Source organism: Hordeum vulgare, chromosome 2H, assembly GCF_904849725.1.
Source record: "Hordeum vulgare subsp. vulgare chromosome 2H, MorexV3_pseudomolecules_assembly, whole genome shotgun sequence".
Taxonomy (NCBI): domain Eukaryota; kingdom Viridiplantae; phylum Streptophyta; class Magnoliopsida; order Poales; family Poaceae; genus Hordeum; species Hordeum vulgare.
In genome coordinates this window covers 386,872,864-386,896,757 of record NC_058519.1, presented here as the reverse complement: position 1 = coordinate 386,896,757, position 23,894 = coordinate 386,872,864, and the positions used below count along the sequence as shown (strand labels likewise).

At 45.6% G+C, this 23,894-nt stretch overlaps 3 protein-coding genes across 3 annotated transcripts; 1 reads left to right on the top strand and 2 right to left on the bottom strand.

Annotated features, from left to right (window-relative positions):
* Positions 1-4,041: 4,041 nt before the first annotated feature.
* On the top strand, positions 4,042-11,103 carry LOC123426379. The gene is made up of 6 exons (XM_045110199.1): positions 4,042-8,783; positions 8,854-9,030; positions 9,098-9,280; positions 9,344-9,520; positions 9,587-9,709; positions 9,800-11,103. The coding sequence occupies exons 1-6, from the start codon at positions 4,251-4,253 to the stop codon at positions 11,000-11,002; spliced, it is 6,396 nt and encodes a 2,131-aa protein (XP_044966134.1). The 5' UTR covers positions 4,042-4,250; the 3' UTR covers positions 11,003-11,103.
* A 325-nt stretch (positions 11,104-11,428) lies between these two features.
* LOC123426380 (la-related protein 6C-like) lies at positions 11,429-14,399 on the bottom strand. Its single transcript, XM_045110201.1, has 9 exons — positions 13,454-14,399; positions 13,224-13,318; positions 13,058-13,129; positions 12,901-12,980; positions 12,703-12,784; positions 12,460-12,507; positions 12,297-12,365; positions 12,066-12,194; positions 11,429-11,965 (listed from the first exon to the last, which is right to left on the bottom strand). Exons 1-9 carry the CDS (start codon positions 13,884-13,886, stop codon positions 11,639-11,641), a joined length of 1,335 nt encoding a protein of 444 aa, XP_044966136.1. The 5' UTR covers positions 13,887-14,399; the 3' UTR covers positions 11,429-11,638.
* An 88-nt stretch (positions 14,400-14,487) lies between these two features.
* On the bottom strand, positions 14,488-17,343 carry LOC123426381 (26S proteasome non-ATPase regulatory subunit 11 homolog). Its single transcript, XM_045110202.1, has 2 exons — positions 17,200-17,343; positions 14,488-16,015 (listed from the first exon to the last, which is right to left on the bottom strand). Exon 2 carries the CDS (start codon positions 16,001-16,003, stop codon positions 14,726-14,728), a length of 1,278 nt encoding a protein of 425 aa, XP_044966137.1. The 5' UTR covers positions 16,004-16,015; positions 17,200-17,343; the 3' UTR covers positions 14,488-14,725.
* Positions 17,344-23,894: the final 6,551 nt, after the last annotated feature.

The following is a 23,894-nucleotide window of genomic DNA, read 5'->3' as shown; positions in this document are numbered from 1 at the left end:
TTCGACAAAGAGATTCTGTCGGGGGAATTCCCCTCCGGGATGGGGAAATCGAAGCCATCGTCATCACCAAGCAAATCTTCATCAACATCTTCACTAGCACCATCTCATCTCCAACCCTAGTTCATCTCTTGTATTCAATCATTGTCTCAAACCTCAGATTCGTACGTGTGGGTTACTAGTTGTGTTGATTACATCTTGTAGTTGATGCTTTTTGGACTACTTGGCGGAAGATATTATGTTCAAATCCTTAATCATTATTAGTATACCTCTAATCTTGAACATGTTAATGAGGTGTGAGTAGTTACTATTGTTCGTGAGGACATGAGAGAAGTCTTGTTATAAGTAATCATGTAAAGTTGGTATTCCTTCGATATTTTGATGATATGTATGTTGTTACTTATCTTAGTGGTGTCATGTGAACGTCGACTACATGACATTTCACCATGCTATGGGCCTAAGAGAAGTCATTGTGGAGTAACAAGTAGATGATGGATTGCGAGAGTGATAGAAGCTTAAACCCCAGTTTATGTGTTGCTTCACGAGGGGCTTATTTGGATCCACGGGTTTAATGCTATGGTTAGATTTATCTTAATTCTCCTTTTGGTAGTTGCGTATTCTTGCGATAGAGGGTAATCATAAGTTGGTTGTTTGTTCAAGTAAGAACATCACCTTAGCACCGATCCACCCACATATCAAATTATCAAAGTAGCGAACACGAAACAACTCAACATGATGAATATGACTAGACAGAAATTCCCATGTGTCCTTGGGAGCGCTTGCTTAATATAAGAGTACTTTCAGGCCTGTCCTTTGCTACAAAAAGTATTGGGATACCTTGCTGCACCTTTTCTACTATTGCTACTTGTCACTTGTTATGAATTATCATGCTACAAAACTATCTATCACTGTTACTTACAGCACTCTCCTCGTTGGGTTCGACACTCTTACTTATTGAAAGGACTACGATTGTTCCCCTATACTTGTGGGTCATCATACTCCACCCCAAGACTGATATCCAGCATGCATCTCAAAGTATCAAATTCATGAAAAACAGAGTAACGGTTTAAGGAAGCCGACATAATGTTGACATAGTAACAAAACCAAATGCTCTAATCCCGTCGTTTTATCCTTGGTAGCAACAATACAGTACAACGATTTGCAACCCCTCTTGTCATAGAATAAGGACACCGCAAGACTGAACCCACTACTATGCACCACTCACTCTGATGATCATTAACTTGGCCAAAGAAAACCCATAGATCAAAAAGCATACATAGCTACAAAATTTACACATAACAGATCTAAAAAGACTCAATTACTTTCAATGAATAATATGATCATAAACCCACAATTCATCGGATCCCAACAAACACATCGCGAGAATTACATCGAAAGGTCTTGGAAGAGATCATTGTATTGAAGATCATAGAGAGAGAGAGAGAGACATCTAGCTACTGCTATGGACCTGTAGGTCATGAAGGAACCGCTCACACATCATCATGGAGGCATCAAGGTTGATGAAGATCACCTCCCTAATGACTTCCACCTCCGGTGGAGTACCCAAAAAGGCATCCACATGGGATCGCGGAAGAATAGAGTCTTGTAGGTGCGATAACATTGTTTAGGGTCTCACTTCGAGGGTTTTCGGACATATGAGAATTACAACATTTGTTTTACGTCAAACAGAGGCGGAGGGGCCCCGCAAGGCACCAGACCACACCCTACCCCCAGGACGCGCCCCCTACCTCGTGGATCCCTCGTGCAACATGTGGTCTTCTCCCAAAGCTTCTAGGGTCTTTTTTTGTCCAGAAAAATTGCCAATTTTATTTGCCACCTTTGATTTCCAGGAAAACCAAAAATATGCCAAAAACAGAAACTAACACTAGGCACTGGTTTAATAGGTTAGTCCATAAAAAATGACATATAAAACATATAAGAATGATAATATAATAACATGAAACAATCAAACATTATAGATACATTGAAGAAGTATTATGATCTACATAACTTATGGTTATTATGCTCATTGGATACGAGTTTAGTGGCCATGGGTGGTGATTTAGCTCCATGGATAACTATCTAATGGGTGAAGCCCACATGTTAGTGGCCCAAACAACTCACAATCCCAAACCATGGCCCTAGTCTCCAAAGTCTAAAGACCAAACCCTATGACCTAATCTAAGAGCATCTCTAGCAGATCCTGTAAACTGGTCAAACCCGTAAAAAACGAGGTGTTTACAGCTTCGGTCGAAAAAACGGCGCGGAGTAGACCCCGTAAAACTTGTTCGACCTGTAATTTTTTTAAGGGGCATGGTAAATCTATCCGCGAAAACCTTATATGTGCAGTTTTGGAGGCAATATACAGTTCAACCCGTAAACTGGTCAAACCTCGTCAGAGCAAACACGCTGCCACGGAACTGGCGAAATCTACTTGAAGCTCACCGGAATCCATCGCCACATGTTAGAAGAAGTCACCGCACACCGGAATTTGTCGCTGCCGGTCCAAATTGTGGCCAGCTCGACCTTCACTGCTGAGACGAGGCCGTCCATGGGCAGGATGGAGCAGGCCATCGGCGGCCTGAATCAGGGTGGGGGAACTTGCGCAGCCACGACAGGGAACGTACGCGCGGCGGCAGGCAATGTTGGGCTTCATCGGGGACGGGCAGTGCTGAGCCCAATCGGGGGTGGGCGGCACAAGGCTCCTCCACTGCATGCATGGCCGGGAACGGGCGGCGCCAGGACGAGGCGGGGGCGAGGCGGGAAGTGTCGGGGCGAGCCGGGCGCCAGGGCGAGGCACGCCGTGGCCGAAGACAGCTCGCCGGGACGGAAGGAAAAAAGAAAAAAATGAGCTACAACGGAATACAGTTTCATTTACGGGGTCTGTTCTGTCCGGGGCAATTTCGCAACATAAAACGGTTTACAGTGCCCCTTATACGCGTTTTTAAGGGTCGGTTTTTATGGGGTTTGCTAGAGATGCTCTAACCCTCTAAAACCTAGTGACCCTTCCCACTGTGACCGACTATTTCCTCATTGTGGCACCCTTTGCAAATGCGAGTGAGGCTTTTGTACCATTTGGCCAGGACTTTTATGCGTTGTTGTTGGAAATGTACAACACTATTATTTTGTATTTCTTGCATGGATATCATGGATAATTAGATATCTATTAGATACCAACATAAGTAGAAATTGTGCCCCCATGGATATCTTCACGGGTGGATAATGGGAGGATAACTTCATATAGGTTTGTAGACGTAGAAGCTCCGCGTGAACAAATCCGCTTGTTTGTCATCTTGACGGACATGAGATTATGAAGTGATGCACTATCATAAGATTGCACCAACATACTCGTCGATACAAGTTTATCCATCGTCGAGCGAAAAGTTGATCTAAGATGAGGAGGTGGTTATTGTTGAATAGACACAAGAAGATGCGAGAGGAGGCCATACATTGACACTCCAACCGACAAGGTAGTAAAATCGAGGAAACCATAAACAATAAGGTGAGCATGCAAAATAGATATATGATGATGATGAGACACCATATCAAAAAAACATCATGCCGAGACATGTTCTTTCATAGATTCGAAAGTAGTGCGACGGTTAAGGAAGAGCCTCTTTTCCTCCTATTGTTTTTTTGCCGGGAAAAGAAAATCAAGCCATCTCAAAAAAAAATGTATCACTAACCCTTAACAATGTAATCATCCGGAAAAAACTGTAAACCAATATGTGGAAGGCCTAACCCATCAGAATTTAAGACCTAGACTTGATATTGGTGCTTGCATTTTTTTTTAATTTATTTCAAGCCTTTCGGCGATGTACGTTCAGTGAAAGGAGATGTTTCTGTCGACTACAAATGCGTTTCTGACGACTTCTCGCAAAATGTACTAAAATATTTGAGAGAAAAAATAATTCAAAGAATGGAAGATTATGAATAACATACTTGTAAGGAAGGAAATAAATGATAAGATCATCTCCCATGAAAAAAGGAAGATTCTTTTTTGACAGATTAAAGCAGAATTGAAAGTGGCTGGGATGGCACCATTACCAATGACCCAAGCGGAGGGAGAAGACTGGCTGTCAGCCCGTGAGGACAGAGGAATTGTGCCCCCATTGAAGAAGCCGAAGATGCATCCTCTGATCTATCCGTTGTCCATCCACTGATCTCTAACCCCCCACACTAAACCCACGAATCCTCTTCTAAAGGACGCCACCGGCATCCCCGTCGCCGTCGCAGTCGCAGTCGCAGTCGCCATGTCCTCCGACGAGCTCCTTCTCGTCCAGGAGCTCCCTATGGACATGCACTCGGACGGCGGCGCTCCTCAGCGCCGCCTGGCCCACGTCCTCCTCCCTCTCGACCGTGCCCCTGGCCCGCCCCCTTTCCGCCCACCTCCCCCTCCCTCCGCCGCCACCGCCGCCGAGTTTCGCGTCGCCTTCAGGGGCTGGCTCGGCGCCCCGCGCCACTGGGAGCTCTGGGTCGCCAAGCTACGCCCGATCCACGAGCGCCTCTGGCGGGAACTTGGGATCTTCGACGCCGTCCTCGCCTCCACCTACAGGATCAAGAGGGACGCTCCCGCCGTGCTCCACCTCGCTTCCTTCTGGTCCCCTTCCACCAGCACCTTCGCCTTCCCCTGGGGCGAGGCCACCATCACGCTCGAAGACGTCGCTGTGCTCGGGGGCTTCCCCGCCGACGGCTCCCCCGTGCCCGCGCCGCTGCCGCCCCAGTTGCGCCCGGACGAGGCGGCGCTCAACGGGGTGCGCCTCGACTTCAACCGGAGCGCCTGCAAGAAGGCGCACCACGCCGCCTGGATGAAGCACTTCCTCACGGACACGGACATGGACGCCGTCATCGAGCACGCCGCCTTCCTCGCGCTCTGGCTCACACGCTTCGTGCTCCCGGGCCACCCGGAGTCCACCATGCGCCAGTCCCTCTTCCCGCTTGCTGTCCGCATGGCGCGCGGTGACCGCGTCGCCCTTGGGCCAGCCGTGCTCGCCTCCCTGTACCGGGACCTGCGTGAGATGAAGACTTACTTGGTGGCTGCCGGCGCAACAGGCGGCAATGCGGAGTTGCTGTCTCCCTTGTCAGTTCATGCGCCACTCTACATCCTTCAGTTGTGGATGTGGGAGCGGTTCCCTGTACTCTGGGATGGAAAGCCCAACCTAATCAAGGATGGCGAGCCAAGGGCAGCTAGCTGGCATGATGTGAGCAAGAAGATGAATCCAATGATGATCCGCGAGGTCCTCAATTCGGGGAAGAATTTTTTATGGCGGCCCTATACGAGCTCGGAGCAAGCATGCAAGGACCATAGCGGGTGGGTTCGTGGCAGTGATATAAATGAGGACGAGGAATTGATTTCACTTGCGCATTGCCTGCATGCTTGTGAGCTAGTGGGGATGGATTGCATTGAGCAGTACCTCCCACACCGTGTTGCAATGCAGTTTGGACTGGACCAAGATGTGCCTGGGGACGTTCGCCGAGCAAATGAGGATTGGGGGGTTGCATGGGAGACCTACGATTTGGAGGGGAAGAGCGTAGCTATCTTTACCCCTTGCTCTGAACCAGGAGTCACTGCTCGGTATGCAGAGTGGTGGAGACAGCCATTGCCACCTGACCTTGATGTTGGGGCAGGAAGCATTTCTGTGGAAGGGAAGCTTTCCAAGCGTAAGGTGAAGAAGACACGGGCAGCCATGGAAGCCGAGGTAGAGAAGGAACGGAAAATGAAGAAGGCTCGAATCTCCCCTAATAATGATAAAAAGCGAAAACTTGAGGAGCTGTATGATGCGAAGCTGTCGGATTGGCTTGCAGCTGGAAGGAACGGGAGCAGTGGAACTAGTGGTGGCAGTTGCAAAAGGGGATCCTCGCCAAAATCTGATGCTGGATCAGATAAATCCCTGTCAGCTAGTGCTGGAACTAGAGATGATATTGTACTTGTGCCAAGGAAGCAGTTGCCAACTCCTACTGTAAATCTGAGGAAGGATACGGATATGAATCTCGGTCGGGGAGATGATGGGAACTTCATGACTAAGTCTCTGGTTGGGACAAAGTACAAGGGTGTGTATTTGAAGGGCTCTATGGCAGGTGATGTAGATCATTTAGTAAATGAGCCATACTTTGACGAGACAGTGGTGTCAACTGAAATCTCTACATTCAATGAAGATGCCAAGGATGAATGGAGTGACCAGATTTTGAAAAATACCAGTGAGCTGGTCAGTGGAGAACCTCCTGCTGTCCCTAATATGCCTGAGGAGATTAAACCTTCAATATCTATTGAGAGAGAAGAATGCAGTGATCTCTTGACTGATGTTGATTTCAGTGAGGATGGCACAGAGGAAGGTATCACAGTTGATAAGCCCACAAATTTCTCCACTGCACCTGAAGGAGGCGATGCTGTGATGATGGAGGAAAAAATAGTCAATCTTCTTGAAGACAAGCATCTTGATGCTGCAGCTAGACCTGAAGAAGGCACCATTATTACTCAGGAGTTGGAGAAGAAAGCCAAACTTGTAGTTGACGAGTCTTGTGGTATGTCAAATAGACCTGAAGAAGTTGTTGCTCTTGTCACGAAAGACATAGAAGAAAAGGGTAATGCAGCGGTAGCTATTGAAGGTAGCGCAGTTTCAGAAGGAGTTGGAAGGGTTGGGGAGGGAACAAGTCATTCTGTTGGAGTCTTGTCAGGGAGCAAACAAGGAGCCTATGCAGGTGTTACGAATAATCCTCAGGAGACAGCAGCTTTGCCTGAGGAAATACTTCCAGTTCAGCAGGCAAATGATGTTGGTGAATGTGTTGGAATGTCATGCATAATGGAGGATACTTGTGCTGCTGCTGGAGTGGCAACAAATGATGAAACTGCTTTAGATTTTGTCATGGATGAGGAGAGGGAGATTTCCTGTAAAGAAGAAATTGGAGGAGAAAGCAATCAGATGGCTATGAAAGATAGCGAGCAGAAGCCTCAGGAAGCTCCTCCAGTTGACATTGTAGAATGTGGAGAAGACATTACTCTTATGAAAAAAGACAATAAGGGTGAGCACGGAAATGTTCCTCAGACAGTGGAGGCAGTGACCACTGGCATTAATATGACTGCAGTTCTTTTGGATGTTCCGGAAGAAGGGAGTGCAGACGTGGATAAAGCTCTGAATCTAACACAGAAAGACGCTGAAGATGTGCACAAGAAAGTTGCAGAAGTAGAGGATGCAGAACAGGTACAAATTAATACTATGGCAAATGATGGGGCACATGAGGGGCACAACGAAGTTGCTGAAGTAGAGGATGTAGAACAGGTACAAATTAATACTATGTCAAATGGAGGGGCAAGTGAGGGGCACAACGAAGTTGCTGAATTAGAGGATGCAGAACAGGTACAAATTAATACTATGGCAAATGGAGGGGCAAATGAGGGGCACAACGAAATTGCTGAAGTAGAGGATGTAGACATTGCAGAGGCAGAGATGCGTGCAGAGTTTGATACTGAGAAACCTGGGGAAGCTACAGAAGCAGGGCATGCAGATATGGATGACGGTAAGAGATTAACAGGGAGAGAAACTGTTGAGGATCCTGGAGATGTTCTTGAAGGTGCACATGCAGAAGCGGAAAAGGCTAGGGAGCTCATAGAGAACAACTACGATGATAAGCTAGCAGAGTTTCCTGGTATAGCACATGCAGAAATGGAAGAGGTAAATAATTTGATGAAGGAAGATGCAGATGAGAAGTTTGAGGAAGTTTTTCATATACAAAGTACAAAAATGAAAGGAACTTATAAGCCAATGGAGGAAGATACCGATGCTAATCTTCGGGAAGTTTTTGACGTAGAGCATGCAGAAACCAAACATACAAAGGTTTTGGTTAAGGGAGTTGCAGACAAGAAGTTTGAAGAAAATTCTGAATTGAGAAGTATAGGGATTGATGGCCCTCATGGGCCAATGGAAGAAAGTAATGATGGTAAGGTCAAGGCAGTACCCAAAGTGAACGTGGAAGTAGAACAAGCCAATAGGACTGTGAGGGGCAATGATAGGCCCGACAGCATCCTGCAAATAGGCTTTCCAGCAAGGGACGAAGCCAACTGCTTGGCCAAGAAAGATATTGAAGAAGATAATGCAGAAGGAAAGTGCACGAGCATAAACAATGAGGCACCAATTGAGAAAGATGCAAAGCAGGCCAAGAAAGATATTGAAGAAGATAATGTGGAAGTTCCACAAGGAAAGCACATGAACATAAATGATGAGGCACCAATTGAGAAAGATACAAAGCAAAAGCCCAATGCAGGTGGCAAGGATTTACCAGAGAAAGAAGTCGATGGGTCCAAAGAGATTTACCAATTGAAACGAGAAGAAGGGGAGGAATGCAAGGTGTTAAGGGCGAAAGATACCGAGGAGAATACTAAGGATGCTCTTGGGGTTAAACAGGCAGAAGAACGGCAAGGGGAAGCACTGACAGCAGAATATATGTACAACTACATTGAAGAAAATACTCTAGTTGAGCAGGTGGATGGACAAAGCAAAACACTCACAAGGATAGGTGTTGAGGAAAATCCCAAAGATATCACTCAAGAACAGAAAAAAGAATTTGACAATGATACAGTGGAATCTTTAAAGAATTCAATCAATAGTTTGTTATGTAGCCCAGCCATCATACAGTCAAAAGAAGGGCAGAAGGAAGTTCCTATTGCAGGCATGACGGAGAAGCATTGCCTTCAGGATGTTGGGTTGATAAATGAGAGGGAATCATTGTCTGATGGAGCTGCTATGGAGATTCAAGGAGTAGATGGCCACAAAACTTTGGACATGCATGAGGTGAGTATGCTTGTAAATCTTTTACTGTATTAACTGGTAGGGTAGTTAATATGATTGTTCTCTTTTGCAGGAAGTGTCTATTAAACAGATACATGAGTGTGGAATAATATTCGAAAATAAGGAGACGCAAATATTGGAAGACAACCATATGGTAGGAAATGAATCTAATGATTTGGTTCTTATGGAGGTTGATGAAACTTGGTCTGCAGTCGAAATTCACAACCAGGAGGCTTTGGACTTGGACAAGGTGAGCGCACTTGCAGAATCTCCATCTGAAATATCTTTTCCGAGTCCTGATAGTTGATCTTTTGTAGCAACAAACAATGGAGGAAAGACAAGATATAGGACCTACAATAGAGAACAAGAAAATGGCAATGTTAGGAAATGTCATTACGCTTGGGTGCTGTGAGTTTCAAGCTGATTCACCTGAGACCGAAATTAATGAGGTCCTGTCTACCAGAGGAATACATAATCAGGAGCATTTGGACATTAAGGAAGTGAGTCTACTGACAATATAATTTTGTCTTTGATTGGTGGAATCTGATCATACTCTTTTACAGGAACAAGTATCGGAAAAAGAATTGGGGTGTATAATCACAGAAGGAAATGCAAGATCCTTGGTGGTGGTCGATACACTTGGTGGTGGTGAAGCAGATACCACTGTGGCTATCGTGGATGTTAGCAAGGCCAATTGTGTTGAAGGAATACAAAATATGGAAGCGTGCGGCAAAGATGAGGCAAGTACAACTTTAGAATAGCCATCTGAGTTAACTATGATTCAATCTGACAAGGCTATTTTACAGTTGCAGGCAAGGCAGGACAAACAGCACAATGGTGTTGGAGATGGGAGGATCTTGGAAGGCATGAGCGCCAATGATAGTGGTGACGTGGGAACACGGAACCAGTGGGATTTATGCATGGAGAAAGTAATGAAGCTTTGATCCCTAACCCCGCCCCTTGCGTGTGGGTCTCTCTATATACATATACTAGTAGAATCTGATGGATATTGTCCACAGGAACCGGCGGTGCTGGACAAGCAGGACGAGGGAACAACAGATGAGAGCACAGGGAGAATGTTGGTTGACACAGCTGCACCTGAATGTGGTGAAGCTAAAACTGATGTGACCATGAAAATGAATAATGATGTTCTTTGTACACAAGCTGTTAATATGGCGGAGGATAAAACTTCTTCGCAAAACCAGCAGAAATGTGTACCATTGGGAGACCACAATAAATCAGATCCACAGGAACCAGCGGTGCTGGAGGACGAGAGAACAACAGATGAGAACACGGGGAGAATGTTGGTTAACACAGATGCACCTGAATGTGGTGAACCGAAATCTGATGGGACCATGAAAATGAATAATGATGCTCTTTGTACACAAGCTGTTAATATGGCAGAGGATAAAGTTTCTTCCCAAAACCAGCAGAAATGTGTGTCATTGGGAAACCACAATAAATCAGATGTTGAAGGCTCTGGATGGAATCAAACTGCAAGAAAAGAGTCCAAGGGGACTCTTCAGTCAGAGTGTGAACATGAGATAGAAGTGAAACAAGAAATTTTAGAGAATAAAACAGAGTTGCCCATTGGTAGAGAGAATGATGAAGCGTCGGAACAAGAGCAGACCTACGCAGAGAATAATTCAACTGCTCCTTCAGGTATGGATCACCGGGGTGAGAATAATAACAAATGGGCTGAAGAATCGATAAAAAACTATGGGAAGCATGTTTCTGATCCAGTAAACACAGGTTGCCAGACCAGTAAATTTGGCCGACCAAGTATTGAAGAGGTCAGGAGAATACATAGTGGCAGTATCTCTGTCTATCTGAAAGACATCAAAGTATCTCAGGAAAAAAATCGTTCTGATCCATCAAAGAGTACATATATAAACAATGCTGGGTATTGTTCTGGACATGGAGCTCTGGAACCAGTTTCAGTCAGCAAGGATATCAAAGTTCCATTGCATGATACTGGGAGGATCTGTGGAAGAGATCGTGCACTGGAGTTGGTGACAGGTCCACCAGAAGAGACGCCTCGATGGAGACAAGAGCAATATGCACTTAATATTTTGGAAGATGTGCAAAATGCTCGCATTGCTGAGAAAACTAGAATGGAGATGGAGATCAGAATACTGAAGGCACAGATTGCTAGCATGCAGAGACAAGTGATGAACATGGATCATGTTGGTGAGGTTATTTCCAGATCAAAAAGGCATTGACCTTTAATTAGCTCCATGCTAAATGATAGGTTTGCATAAAATTTCATGTAGAATTGTACTTACTTTGTGAGATCAAACACCAATGCATGCTAGTTTGTTCAGTTTGTGTTGACTCTCATGAAGGTTGGTATGCACCTTTTCTCTTGGGTGAAGTTTATTTAAATTCTTTGCTTTCCTGAATGAAGGTGAGAGTTGCAATCTAAAGAAAATAAGCCTCCGGAAGTAAATGTGTAGTGAGTGAATTTTAGCCTGCCTAAATTGATCCAGTTGAGAAGACGAATTGGCTGGTAGTTTTTGGTGCAAAGTTAGTTTCTAATAAAATTCTGAGTGTGTAATCACGCATTACTTGTAAGTAACTTCTAGCTCTGTTATAGCTTGCAACGATGAAAACCAAGGCATGCTCATCACCAAGCATTCTTTCAGCTGTTACTTTAAGAAGATCTCATACTTTCCGTGAAACAGTAAAAATATTACAACCTTGCATTTAAATACGGCAACAGCCAGCCAGTTTTATTTATAGGGTCTTAAAAAAGGAAGGTAAGAAAAAAAAGCTCGTCAACCACTTGTATCCATAGAGATACAGAGTTCATTGCTCAGAAATACACTATAGGTAGCAGTTAACCTGCAGGAACTGAACTAGACAAGAACAGGAGCCGGAGGAGGAGCAGCAACCGTCCGGGCTGCCACGGATGATGCCGCTGGCTTCCCCCTGCCCATTGTGAACCCGCGTGTCCCGTCGGGCATCCTCGGGCCCTGGGGAGGCTGCCTGGGGCTGAATGGGCACTTCTGGGAAACCTGCCTGGGGCTCAATGGGCATTTCTGGGACGCCTGGCGAGGACTCGATGGGTCAAAGTGGCCGACTGCGCCTGCAGGAGCAGACTGCGGGCTGTGCGGTGCCACGACATGGAGCTTCCCTCGCCCTCTTGCCCACCCTTTCTTGGCCCCACTCTGGTGATCCTCTGGCTGTGAAATTGGCAGTTTGCATGAGACAAGAAACCTTGAACAACTGCCTGTCCAACTGAATGGAAATCGGCACTGGAACTGTAGCCAGTGATGTGCTTACATGAGCTTCAGGTGAATGGATAGCTTCTGAAGTTGGGGAGTCGGATGACACCTGTGAGTGTGGCGATTCGTCATCGGAGCCAGCATAGTGGTCGAAATCAGGCCGCTTGAGCCTCATTACTGACTTGGGCTGTGACAAAATCATGGAGTTGCAGTAAAACAGATATGAGTAGCTGATGCTGCATTGCCGGCAGATCAATACTGATATGTAAGAAAGAAGGTTCGTTCTTACAGAGCGCCTGAGTACTGTGCGCACACGGAGGCCTTTCCTCCAGTTCCGCTCATCGTTTAGCTTCTCTACCTGTCAGGAATTATTTTGAAGGCGCCATCAGTCTAACTACATGAAGAGCCAATGACCTGAAAAAATGACCAGTGCTGTGGTGGTAAATACTCACTGCTTTCTCAGCTTGCTGTGAGGTCTCATATTCGACTAGAGCATGCATCTTCCACAACAGCACAAGGTAAAATAGTTACAACATAATTTTGCTGGAAGAAAAATGTTTACTGTTCTGACCCTGATCTAGGCAAACATCAAACTTGTCAATCTTCACAATGAGCCTTAGATGGTATGATTATGACACATATAGATATCCTCTGGTGGTGCAGTAAGAGCTGAGTTGAAGAAGTGAGATACATACCTTGTTACTCACTAGTGTGTCTGACTTGGAAGCCCTGGCTGAGCTAGGCTCTTGGGGGTGGCATATCTTGATGTTCTTCACACTGGTTGGCATGCCAGTTACGTCGTTAATGGACGATTTATGTATCATCAGTTCCTACATACTATGTAATATGTTTATTTGTTTGTAAACTGTGGCGAATTAGTTGCCTTATCTGACCTTCCAACAACACTGAAGACCTTCTCGAGGCTGTTTCTCGATGAGTCCTCTGGCAAATTCTCCGCTATGATCATCCGGGACTGGGCAGACAAAAGAAGGTGGTTCAGTTGTGGGTTGGCAGACTAGAGATGAGATGGAGTCTTTGCAAGTCAGTGACCTGAAGTTCTTCTTTGTGCTTCTCGGTGAAGGGCTGCCTGCGCCGAACTTTCTTCCCATCATCGCTGACAATCTGCAGCCGAAATTTCACTATCCTGTGAGAAGGATGCTTCATCTGCTAGCTGCAACAAGCAATGGCTATAGGTTGCAAGGAGCAGCTTAATTACAAGCTTTGTGGAGGTGCGGAGAGCCTTGACCAGCATCTGGTTGGTTGCTCCCAGAGACTTGATCTTCTTCCATGATGAAATGACTGACAAGGGAACTGTATGTACACAAGGAAATAGCATGTCTAGCTTAGTCTGAATGTTATACGGAGTAGTGCTCTTTCGCTGTGCTGCAGCAGAATGAAATGCTGTCTCTTGTGAATGAATATTGTTTTTTTTTTTTTTTTGCTTACCGTAACCTTCGGAGTCTTTGTTCATGATCTTGAGCAAGAACTCGTTGGCGACCAGGTTAATGTCGCTGAACTGGTACTCGACCTGCTTGACGATCTTCTGCGCGACGTCGGCGGAGCCTCCGCCGCCGCCCTTGGCCTGGGCGCTATTGCTGGCGGCGGCGGCGGCGGCGAACTTAGCGTGGGCGAAGTCGGGCATGAAGAAGACGGGCTCGTGGTCATGGAGGAAGCTCCAGTCGGGCGCCGGCTGCATCTGCAGGAAGGGCGAGTAGTAGCCGCCCGCCGGGGCGGACATGGGCGTGGCGGTGGGCGACATGGGCACGAACTCCGGCGCGTGCACGTTGAACTTGAAGGACGCCGGCGCCGACATGGGCGTGGGCGGCGCCGCGGTGGCGCTGGCGTCGGGGTCAGGGCTGCTCTCCTGCGCGGCGGCCATGGCTGGTGGTGGTGACCCAGGAATGACGGATGAATCGTGGCCGGCGCGGCGAGCCTATATAAAGGCAGGTGGGGAGGGAGGAATGGTTGGTCTGTGCGTTTCATGGCCGCTTCTCCCGCGCACGCATGCACTGCACGCCCGCATGTCTCGTCTCCTCCCGCCTTTGACCCTTGACCCCAATGAGGGACTCCGCTTACATCTAGGGCCCCTAAATCTCCCTGCTAATCTCGACCTGCGCCTCCACTAATCTGCCACCTCAATCGCCACTAACCCCTTCTCGAGCATCACCAAACAAGCAAGCTACTAATCTTGCATTACTGCAGTAAATGAATCTGCAACACTGCACCAGCACACCAAGAAATATTTATTTATTTATTTATTTTAAACACGGCAAATCTGACGCTTTTCATGGAGCATGGTAACTTACTTCAGCAAACATGGCAAATCTAGTCATGCTCGGGTTTTTGCAAGGATTTGCCATGTCTGCCGACAGAATTTGCCATGCTCCCAACAACATACCATAAAAAAACGTCAGATTCGCCAGGGTTAAAAATCTGACATTAGATTTGTATGAATGAAATCCCCCCAAAAAGAAGAGCCAAAAACAACAGAACATTACACCTTGCACTGGAACGGAAATGGTTCATATGAGGCAAGTGCTAACCGTATTTCCATCACGCAGAAACAACGGCGTCTTCTTGTCCATGTGCTAGACATTTTATAGAGCTAACAGAAGACAATTTGCAAGGAAGAAATAATGGCAACACTCGGGGATTTCATGTCCTGGAGACTCTAGCAGAGCTCAAGTGTAAGATTTAACTGGAGAACAAAACATCTCCTCAAGCCATGATCTTGGCCGACCTCATGTAAAGGCTCTCGACAACCTTCCCTACATTCGAAATTGTTTCCAGCGTAGCAGGGAAGATCGCCTCCGTCTTGGCGTCTTCGAATATGATGAGGCAGCCCGCGCCCTGATCCAGAGTCCCTGCGAATTTCTTGTCCAGGATCATCTGTGACAGCTTCTTCTCCACATGCTCGATTGGCAACTCGATCATCTCTGCTACGTGTGCAATCTCCACCCTTGAGTAGGCTTCAATCAGCCTGCACAGGTTCTGCTCCAGGAGGGTATCATACAGAGACGAGAGGTGCCTGTGGACAATAGGATCCTCCTCCAGCTGGGCCTTGTAGTCACCAAGAGCAGTTTCAAAGTACTTCAGAGATCGCTTCGAGTAGGCATCGGCCACAGCTTTCATAGCATCCACATCAGGACCAACATACTTCAGGCCTGCCTTGGACGAGATTACTCCTGCAACATCATCAGCTTGGTTAACCATTATCTTGCACAGAAGCATGTACTTCAGGCAGAAGATGGCCTTAGGGTCCTCCAGTGCATTAAATCCTTCAAACGCTTCAAAGAAGTAACTGTAGGCGGTCTTGTAGTCCTTCTCCTCGGCATGAAGGATTCCACTCTGCAAATCAATAGTGCCCTGCTGCGCCGGCGGGACATAAATGGCATTCGCTGCAGTTCTTGCAGCAGTCAGAGAAGCCTTGGCCTTTGGCAGGTTCCTGAGAGAGAAATGGAGTTTGCTCTCCAGAAGGTCAATGTCAACAAGAAGCAACTTGTCATCCAGCCTCCTCACTTCCTTGATTAGACCAGAAAGAAGGGTAAGAGCTTCAGTGTACTCCTGACTTTCCAAAAGAAGGGCAGCTAGTCTTGCTTCCACACGCTGCCTGAGGAAGGTACGCTTCTCTGCACGTGTCCATTCCACCATCTCCTTGCAGAGTGAGATCTGAAGATCAGAAGTTCCAGGTATCTTGGAAACAGCATCAATGATGCCACGCACAATCTTTGCGGTCTTTGCCTTGGGAATCAGTGCAAAAAATGGCCTGAGTTGGGTCAACAGATTCCTAAGCTCCTCAGCCCTGTTCTCTATGGTGAGATAGTTTGTCAGATTCGTAATGGCAACTTCTTTTGTTCTCACTGCATCTGAAGAAGAAGACGGGTCTTCAAGCACACGGTAGAGGATTAAAATGGACTCTGAAGCATCCTTAGCTTCCTGAGCCATTGCAATTGACTCAGGGGTAGCAGGAAGATACGATGATTGCATCACAGACATGATCAGTACACCCTGTCACAACAGGACATTAATTATTCAAAAATATAAACCAGGTCAACAAGGTGGTGTAAACAATAACCAATAGAGTAAACCACACATAATACTCAAGCATCTGGAGGGCATAAATATGAAGAGAAGCTCAGCCAGCATAAACCAAATAAACAGCTTTAATGGCTCAATTAGTACATAACTAGTTGCAGCACCTTGCAATTTACTGAGGCCCAAAGTCAAGAATGAAAGACATATACTTATACATAACCTAAGATCAGACACTAAATTCACCATCTTTGGCAAACAACAAAACATCTAGTTAACATACCAAACATTATATTGAATCATCTGAAGAGGAACATATTAAGTGAAGCTCAGCCAGTACAATGGCTCAATAAACTAGTTTCAAGACAGTTATTCAACTAGGCCTAACATCAGGACACGAGAAGCAGATATGTTCGTACCGATCCTAATATCAGCCACTAAAAATGCAACCAACAGAACAGTTTACAAGTCACATTTTGGAACAGCTACATCACACTGCAGACTCGATTATTAGAACATATGAGCACCGTGCACCGACACCATGGTCACAGGCATGGCCTAACCTTTACCACCGTCACGGCTGACATGCATACTGATTAGACTTGTGAGATGCATACAATAAGTAAAGGGAAGAAAATTGGGCGAAAACGCGCCATACCCCAAGGCTTCAGCCTATATATCAGTAGCTAAGTATATAGCACCAGACAAGGGCATAATCATTAGATTCTAGCAGCTGACAAAAAGATGTGGCTAATGGGGTTGGACAAATCTTGACTAAATTGATGATTCCCCTTTTCTCAATTTGGTGAGGTTCCACGGGTATTTTGCGAATAGAGTTGGCTTTTCAGCTAACGAACAAATCCATATGAAGATGCAAAAACCTAGAACTGAAAATCCCCCTTTAAGAATCGCTCCCTTCGAGCCCTCAGAGCCAGATCTCATCCTCAAACCAAATCAGGCAGTGCGAGCTAACAGAAGCACCGGACCACGACCGCAATCGAAGTAACTGGATCCTACTGACATTTACAAAATAAAGACACGAACTCGCCATGGCGGGACTACCCAATCAGCAGTAAGACTCAACCCTAACTGGCATGGCGGGATCTAGGAGATGGGGGGAGGAAGGAGAGAGAAGAAGGGGCGGGGAGGGGTCGAAGTACCGGGCGAGCGATAGCCGATTTCCTGCAGAGATGACACGGTGCGGAGGAAGCAGCCTCTCAATGGCGGCCGGCCCAAGGGTAGAAGGAATTGGACTTGGAGAAGAAGCTGATCTGTTTTTTTCTTTTCTTCTTGAGGTTGCTGGTCTGGCGTCGAGGTCGGCGGAGTGTTGCTACGTCTCTCTGCCAAACGGGTCCCGGTTGCCAGACTCTCAATTTTTCTTCTTTTCACAACGAAAAACTCTTAAAACAACTTAAATGATAGGAGAACACTTTAAATCAGGCCGCTGATCTCTGCGCTGTTTAAACTGTCTCAAACGCTCGACACATGTCCAGCCTCATGCACCCCCTTATCCTCTCGTCCTCCCCTGTCCAATACTCTTTCGTCTGCTCTTCGTATCGTCTTCCTCGCCCAACCCTCACCCGCGCACTGCTCACCCTCCCCATCCCCATGACTGCAAATCCATTGGGGATCTCCGCCATTGCTGCAAGCAGAGAACTGCACAACACCGTCGTGGCTGCAGCTAAGCTTCACGAGGACGGCGCCGCGGGCTGCAATGAAGCCCGTCGTGGCTGCAATGAAGCCCGTCGTGGCTGCAATGGAGCGCGGTTGCAGCTCCGTCGGGGCTGTAATGAAGCTCGGTCGGAGTTGCCATGGCTTCGTCGGAGCCGTCGATGTTGCGTTGGAGCTCCGTCGGGGCTTCAATGGAGCTCGACTAGAGTTGCGATGGAGCTTCATCGGACCCGTCGGCGCTGCGTTGGAGCTTCGTCGGGGCTGCAATGGAGCTTGGTCGAAGCGTCGGTGTTGCGTTGAAGCTCAATCAAAGTTGCAATGGAGCTTCGCCGGTGCTGCACTGGAGCTTTACCTGCGACGGCGGTGCTCCGTTGCAGCTTCGTCTCGCCGCTGGTGTTGCCATGAAGCTTTTTGCTGACTTTTAATGTTGTCATGGACAACACCTGGAGCTACGGATGCAGCACCAGATCCGATGTCCCCTAACGCCAAATCTAACAATCATTCGCCTGATCCGTAGCGGCGGCCTAAATGATAACGTACACACGTGTGGTACGAGGTAATCACCCATCTTGTCACATCAAATATATGATATTTATGTAATTTTGTAACTTAAAAATATTTTATCTTTTAAATAAAAAATCTACTTCAAAATCCATTTTTATCATTAAATACATCTCAACGAGATCTTCAAAACTAGATCCCATATTGATATGTTTGGACAACATTTTTAGGGTTAAAATTTGCCATGATGTTTACACTAAAATTGTCATAGTGTTTACAATAAAGTTGCTACGACATGTTTCATCTAGGTTTTTCTTCTAATTTAAAACAATCAGTATATTTTAACTACTTTTCACGCTATTTTTTATTAATTGACCATGGAATATTTTAGTAATTAACCACGACAAATTTAATTCATGGATCATGGTAATTTTTAGTAATTCATCATGACAAATTAAGTTCATAGATCATGACAATTTTAGTATTTTGATCATGGCAATTATAGTATTTTGAACATGTTGTATGAACCATGGCAAATTTTAGTGCATGTATCATGGAAAATTTAAGTAATTCACTATGGAAATTCTAGTTTATGGTTCATGGCAAATTTGAGCCATTGACTAAGCATTTTTAAAGTAATTAATGACATATTTATTTTTTACTTATGAACCATGTCAAAATTATTTCATGGATCATGGCAAATTTTAGTAATTCATCATGGCAAGTTTAGTTTTTTAATTCCTTTTTATAACATGTTAAAAATTATTTTAAACAAAGAAGAAAAAGTAGTTAAAATATATCATGGCAACTTTAATATAATCATGATGGCAATTTATGTGCAATAGACATGACAACTTTTAGCCCCAAAAAAAGTCGTCGAAACATATCGATGTGAGATCTAGTTTCAAAGATCTCGTTGCGACGGATTTAATGTTGAAAACGTTTTTAGTCGGAATTTTCATTTAAGAGATAAACCATTTTAAAGTTTTAAAAATCCAAAAGATTCGTAGTCACATCATTTGTTTTTGCCCCTGTTTTCATGCATTTTTTATGAGAAATTAAAATGCTCACGTGTCACAGTGGGTGGCTAGAAGTGTGTTTGGCCCGACCTCTTTTAGCCCACACGTTTGGACGGAATTAATTCGTGCCACACGTGTGACGCTTATCAGGGTCCTAAAACAAACCAAATGGTATTTTCTCTCATCAAGTTGTCTTTACTACACGTCACGTGTCCTTTGGGGGCCCGCACGCCCCTCTCCTCCTCACCTTATCTCTTTATAAAGCCATCTCTTCGAGACCTTTCTTCCTCTCCTTTTCGTGTTCTTCATTCACGTACGAGCACCATCACCACCGTCGCCTGCTGCAACCAGAACCCCAACGCCCCTTCCCCCTCCCACCTCCCACACAACCTGGTATGGAATCTGAAGTATGCCTAGAGGAGGGGGGGTGATTAGACTACTTGACCAAACAAAAACTTAGTTTTTTCTAATTTTATTTGTGGGCAAGTTTTAGCAATTGTAGCAAGTCAAGCACAACCTACACATGCAAGTCTAAGAGTATAGCAGCGGAAAGTAAAGACATGCACATGTAAATAGAGGGTAGGGATAGGAAGATTAAACGCGAAGATTGACACAGAGATTTTTGGCGTGGTTCCGATAGGTGGTGCTACCGTACGTCCACGTTGATGCAGACTTCAACCCACGAAGGGTAACGGTCGCGAGAGTCCACGGAGAGCTCAACCCACGAAGGATCCACGAAGAAGCAACCTTGTCTATTCCATCATGGCTTACGTCCACGAAGGACCAGCCTCACTCAGGGTAGATCTTCACGAAGTAGGCGATCTCCTTGCCCTTACAAAGTTCTTGGTTCAACTACACACGAAGTCGGAGGCTCCCAAGTGACACCTAACCAATCTAGGAGACACCACTCTCCAAAAGGTAATAGATGTGGTAGTATGATGAACTCCTTGCTCTTGTGCTTCAAAAGATAGTCTCCTCAACACTCAATCACTATCTCACATATTTGGCTTGGGTAGAAGAGATTGATTGGGTGGGAAGCAACTTGGGGAGGCTATAAATTAAGATTCATATGGTAGGAATGGAATATCTTGATCTCAACACATGAGTAAGTGTCTTTCTCTTAGAAAAATGGATGGGGCAAGTGTTGGTTCATTCTGAGTGCTTCCTCTCCGAATGAGAGGCAGGTGGAGGTGTATATATAGGCATCTCCAAAAATCCAACCGTTACAACATTATTGCCCAACTCGGTGAAACCGAAGTAAAAACTCGGTTGCACCGACTAGTGCAAAATGTGGCAACTTTAGGCTTTTCGGTGAGATCGATATATGAATCTCGGAGGGTCTGCTTTTGGCTAGCCTAGGCAGTTACCAGACTCGGTGGCACCGATCTGAGAAACTCTAAAATTCTAATTTTAGCAAATGGCTAACCAGGGAGTTGGTCACTGTTTTTCGGTCAGACCGAAACCAAACTTGATGGTACCGAGATGCTAGGGTTTGGCATAGGTTCTGTCTAGGATAAAACTCAGTAGGGCCGATTCAAAAATATTGGTGGAACAGAATTTGACTTTGTGGTTTGGACATAATATTTGTGGGAGAATTTCATAAGTATTTTTGGTGGCTAATCTCTAAGCACTTGAGCAACCAGATCATCATAGTCACCTCATCCCCTTTTAATAGTACTGGGTTTTCTATGGACTCAAATGTGGTTTCTCACGAAATATAAAATGTAGAGTCTTCAAGATTTTTGCTAATAGATGTTTCTTGCATCTAGGGGTTATCCACACAATCCTTAGTCAATTCATCATTGAACTTTTCCTGAAGTATACTAGATAGAATCATTAGTCCAATGACATATATGTTGTTATTAATTACCGAAACCACCTAGGGAGAAGTTGTGCTTTTATTCTCCTCCTTTTTGGTAATTAATGAAAACATATAGATCAAAGCTTGGACATAAAATGTAATCAATGAATATCATCGTCTCTTTGAGAAGTAAATGATAAGCAAGAGTTCCCCCTAAATTTGTGCATTATTTTAAATTTGCGTTTGAATGCAAATGCACAATCGATTAGGATCATGGGTCACTCTTCCATGTCACATACATCTTGGTGGAGCGCATAAATGATGTGAATGAATTACAATGCACATAACGCCAATAAATGAATGAATGATCATCACATAGATATCTCAAGGATAGGAAATAGTAGCATCAACAATCAAAGCGTATGATCAAACACAACAAGGTTTAAGACATCCAACAGATAAACGAAATGTTTGAGAAACTAAAGGGAGCAACAAAAAGCAACTCTCTCCCTCTCTCAGCCCTAATGATCTATACACTTCTCCCCCTTTGGCAACAAGTTACCAAAAAGTTCAAAGGTATAGAGCTAAGCGTCGCTCTGGCCACGTTCTCCTCCGGTAGGTGTTGAAGGAATCAACAGGAGAGCATTGGCGGAGGCTTCAGCTGATGCTCTCTGAGGTGGTGGTGTAGACAATGGAGGTGTAGGAGCTGATGGAGTTGATATTGGGGCTGATGAAGAAGGTCTTGACTCTAGAAGTGACACGACAACATATCTGGCTTGAGTTCTGAACTGAGTGGAAGGCTGAAGAGAAGGACCATCATCATGATCACTAATGGAGTTGGGAGTGGGCACTGCATCAACCTCCTGCTTCAAGTAGTTGACTGTTGTAGTGAGCTGATTCATCTTAATATCCAGGTCATGAAACTTGGTTTCCACGATCCTCTCAAGACTCTTCTGAGTCAGCGGAATATAGTTGATGTTCTTCTCCATCCCTTGGATGGTGCTGATAAGAAATGCCATTTAATCACCCTTGGATCTCATCATTGGATCATTAGTGGCTTTGGCTGCCTCAACCTCTAACTCAGCATGTGCAGTAGCAGAAATGGGATGACTTGGGTCCATCAACACAACATTATCTTCAAACTCTGGCTTGAGTGTCAAGTGTTAACGATCAAGCAGATATACGTTCTTCCCAATCTTGGAGTTGATTAGCATCTGAATATAGGGAGCGTATCCACAAGACCTCTTCTAGTCAGTAGAATTCCTTCTGATTGTCCCAACAATCAAGTACATCACCCTGATCTTGGTGTGAGTGTCTACATGGTGCAGCATGTTGATGGAGTACCCCCTCATCATCTTGTCATCACCTAATTTGGGCATCAAGGTGTACCTCATAATAATGTTGGTGGTGGGTAGTCCTGCTTGTAGAAAGTGGAGTGAGCCTAGCTTGTGGGTCTTCACGTACTCCTTGGACACTGGGTTATACATGTTAGCCATGGAGTTTTGGTTCATTTTGGCCTTAGTATAAACATCCACATATCTATCTGAAAGGATCGATATGGTTGACTAGAAGGGGGTGAATAGGCAACTACCAATTTTTAGCTCTTCTTACCAAGTTAGAGAAAGCAACACAAAGGTTCTCTAAATTAACTACTAGGTGAGCAACTTATATGATGCTAACTACCATGACAACTAGTGCAAGAAAGAAATACATAACAACAATAATATACACAAAGTAAAGGTAAGAGATAACTGCAAGTGGAACCGATGAAGACGAGGATGTGTTACCGAAGTTCCTTCCCTTTGACAGGAAGTACGTCTCTGTTGGAGCGGTGTGGAGGCGCAATGCTCCCCAATAAGCCACTAGGGCCACCGTATTCTCCTCACGCCCTCACACAATGCAAGGTGCCGTGATTCCACTATTGGTGCCCTTGAAGGCGGCGACCGGACCTTTACAAACAAGGTTGGGGCTATCTCCACACAATGCTCGGAGGCTCCCAACAAGACCACGGAGCTTCACCACAATGGATATGGCTTCGAGGTGACCTCAACCGTCTAGGATGCTCAAACACCCAAGAGTAACAAGATCTACAAGGGATTAGTGGGAGGAATCAAATATCTCTTGGTGGAAGTGTAGATCTTGGCCTTCTCAACCAATACCTAGGAAATCAACAAGTTTGATTGGCTAGGGAGAGAGATCGGGTACAAATGAGCTTAGGAGCAACAATGCAGTCTTGGAGGGTCAAAAGGTAGGGTTCTTGGAGTGGAAGAACCCTTTATATAGTGAGGGAGCAGATCCAACCGTTACCCCCACTTACACCACCTGCAACACGGTACTACCGCTTGGAGGAAGCGGTACTACCGTTGCCCCTAGCGGTACTACCGCTTGGGGGAAGCGGTAGTACCGCTGCCCCTAGCGGTACTACTGCTTGGTGGGGAACGGTACTACCGCCAGCCCCAGCGGTACTACCGCTAGGCCTGGAGCGGTACTACCGCTTGGTAGTAAAAATACTACTACCGGGCCTACCACCGCTGGAAAAGTACTTGCAAAAAGTCCGATGGAGTACAACTGCTTAGAGAGAGAGAGGTACTACCGTCCCGAAGCGGTACTACCACCCATCCGGAGCAGTACTACCGCTGGACCTTTTGTTGGGGAACGCTGCATGGGAAACAAAAAATTTCCTACGCACACGAAGACCTATCATGGTGATGTTCATCTACGAGAGGGAGATTTGATCCACATACCCTTGTAGATCGCTCAGCGGGAAGCGTTAAGAAACACGGTTGATGTAGTGGTACAACTTCGTGATTCAAATCACCGTCGTCCCACGACCCGTTCCGATCTAGCGCCAAACGGACGACAC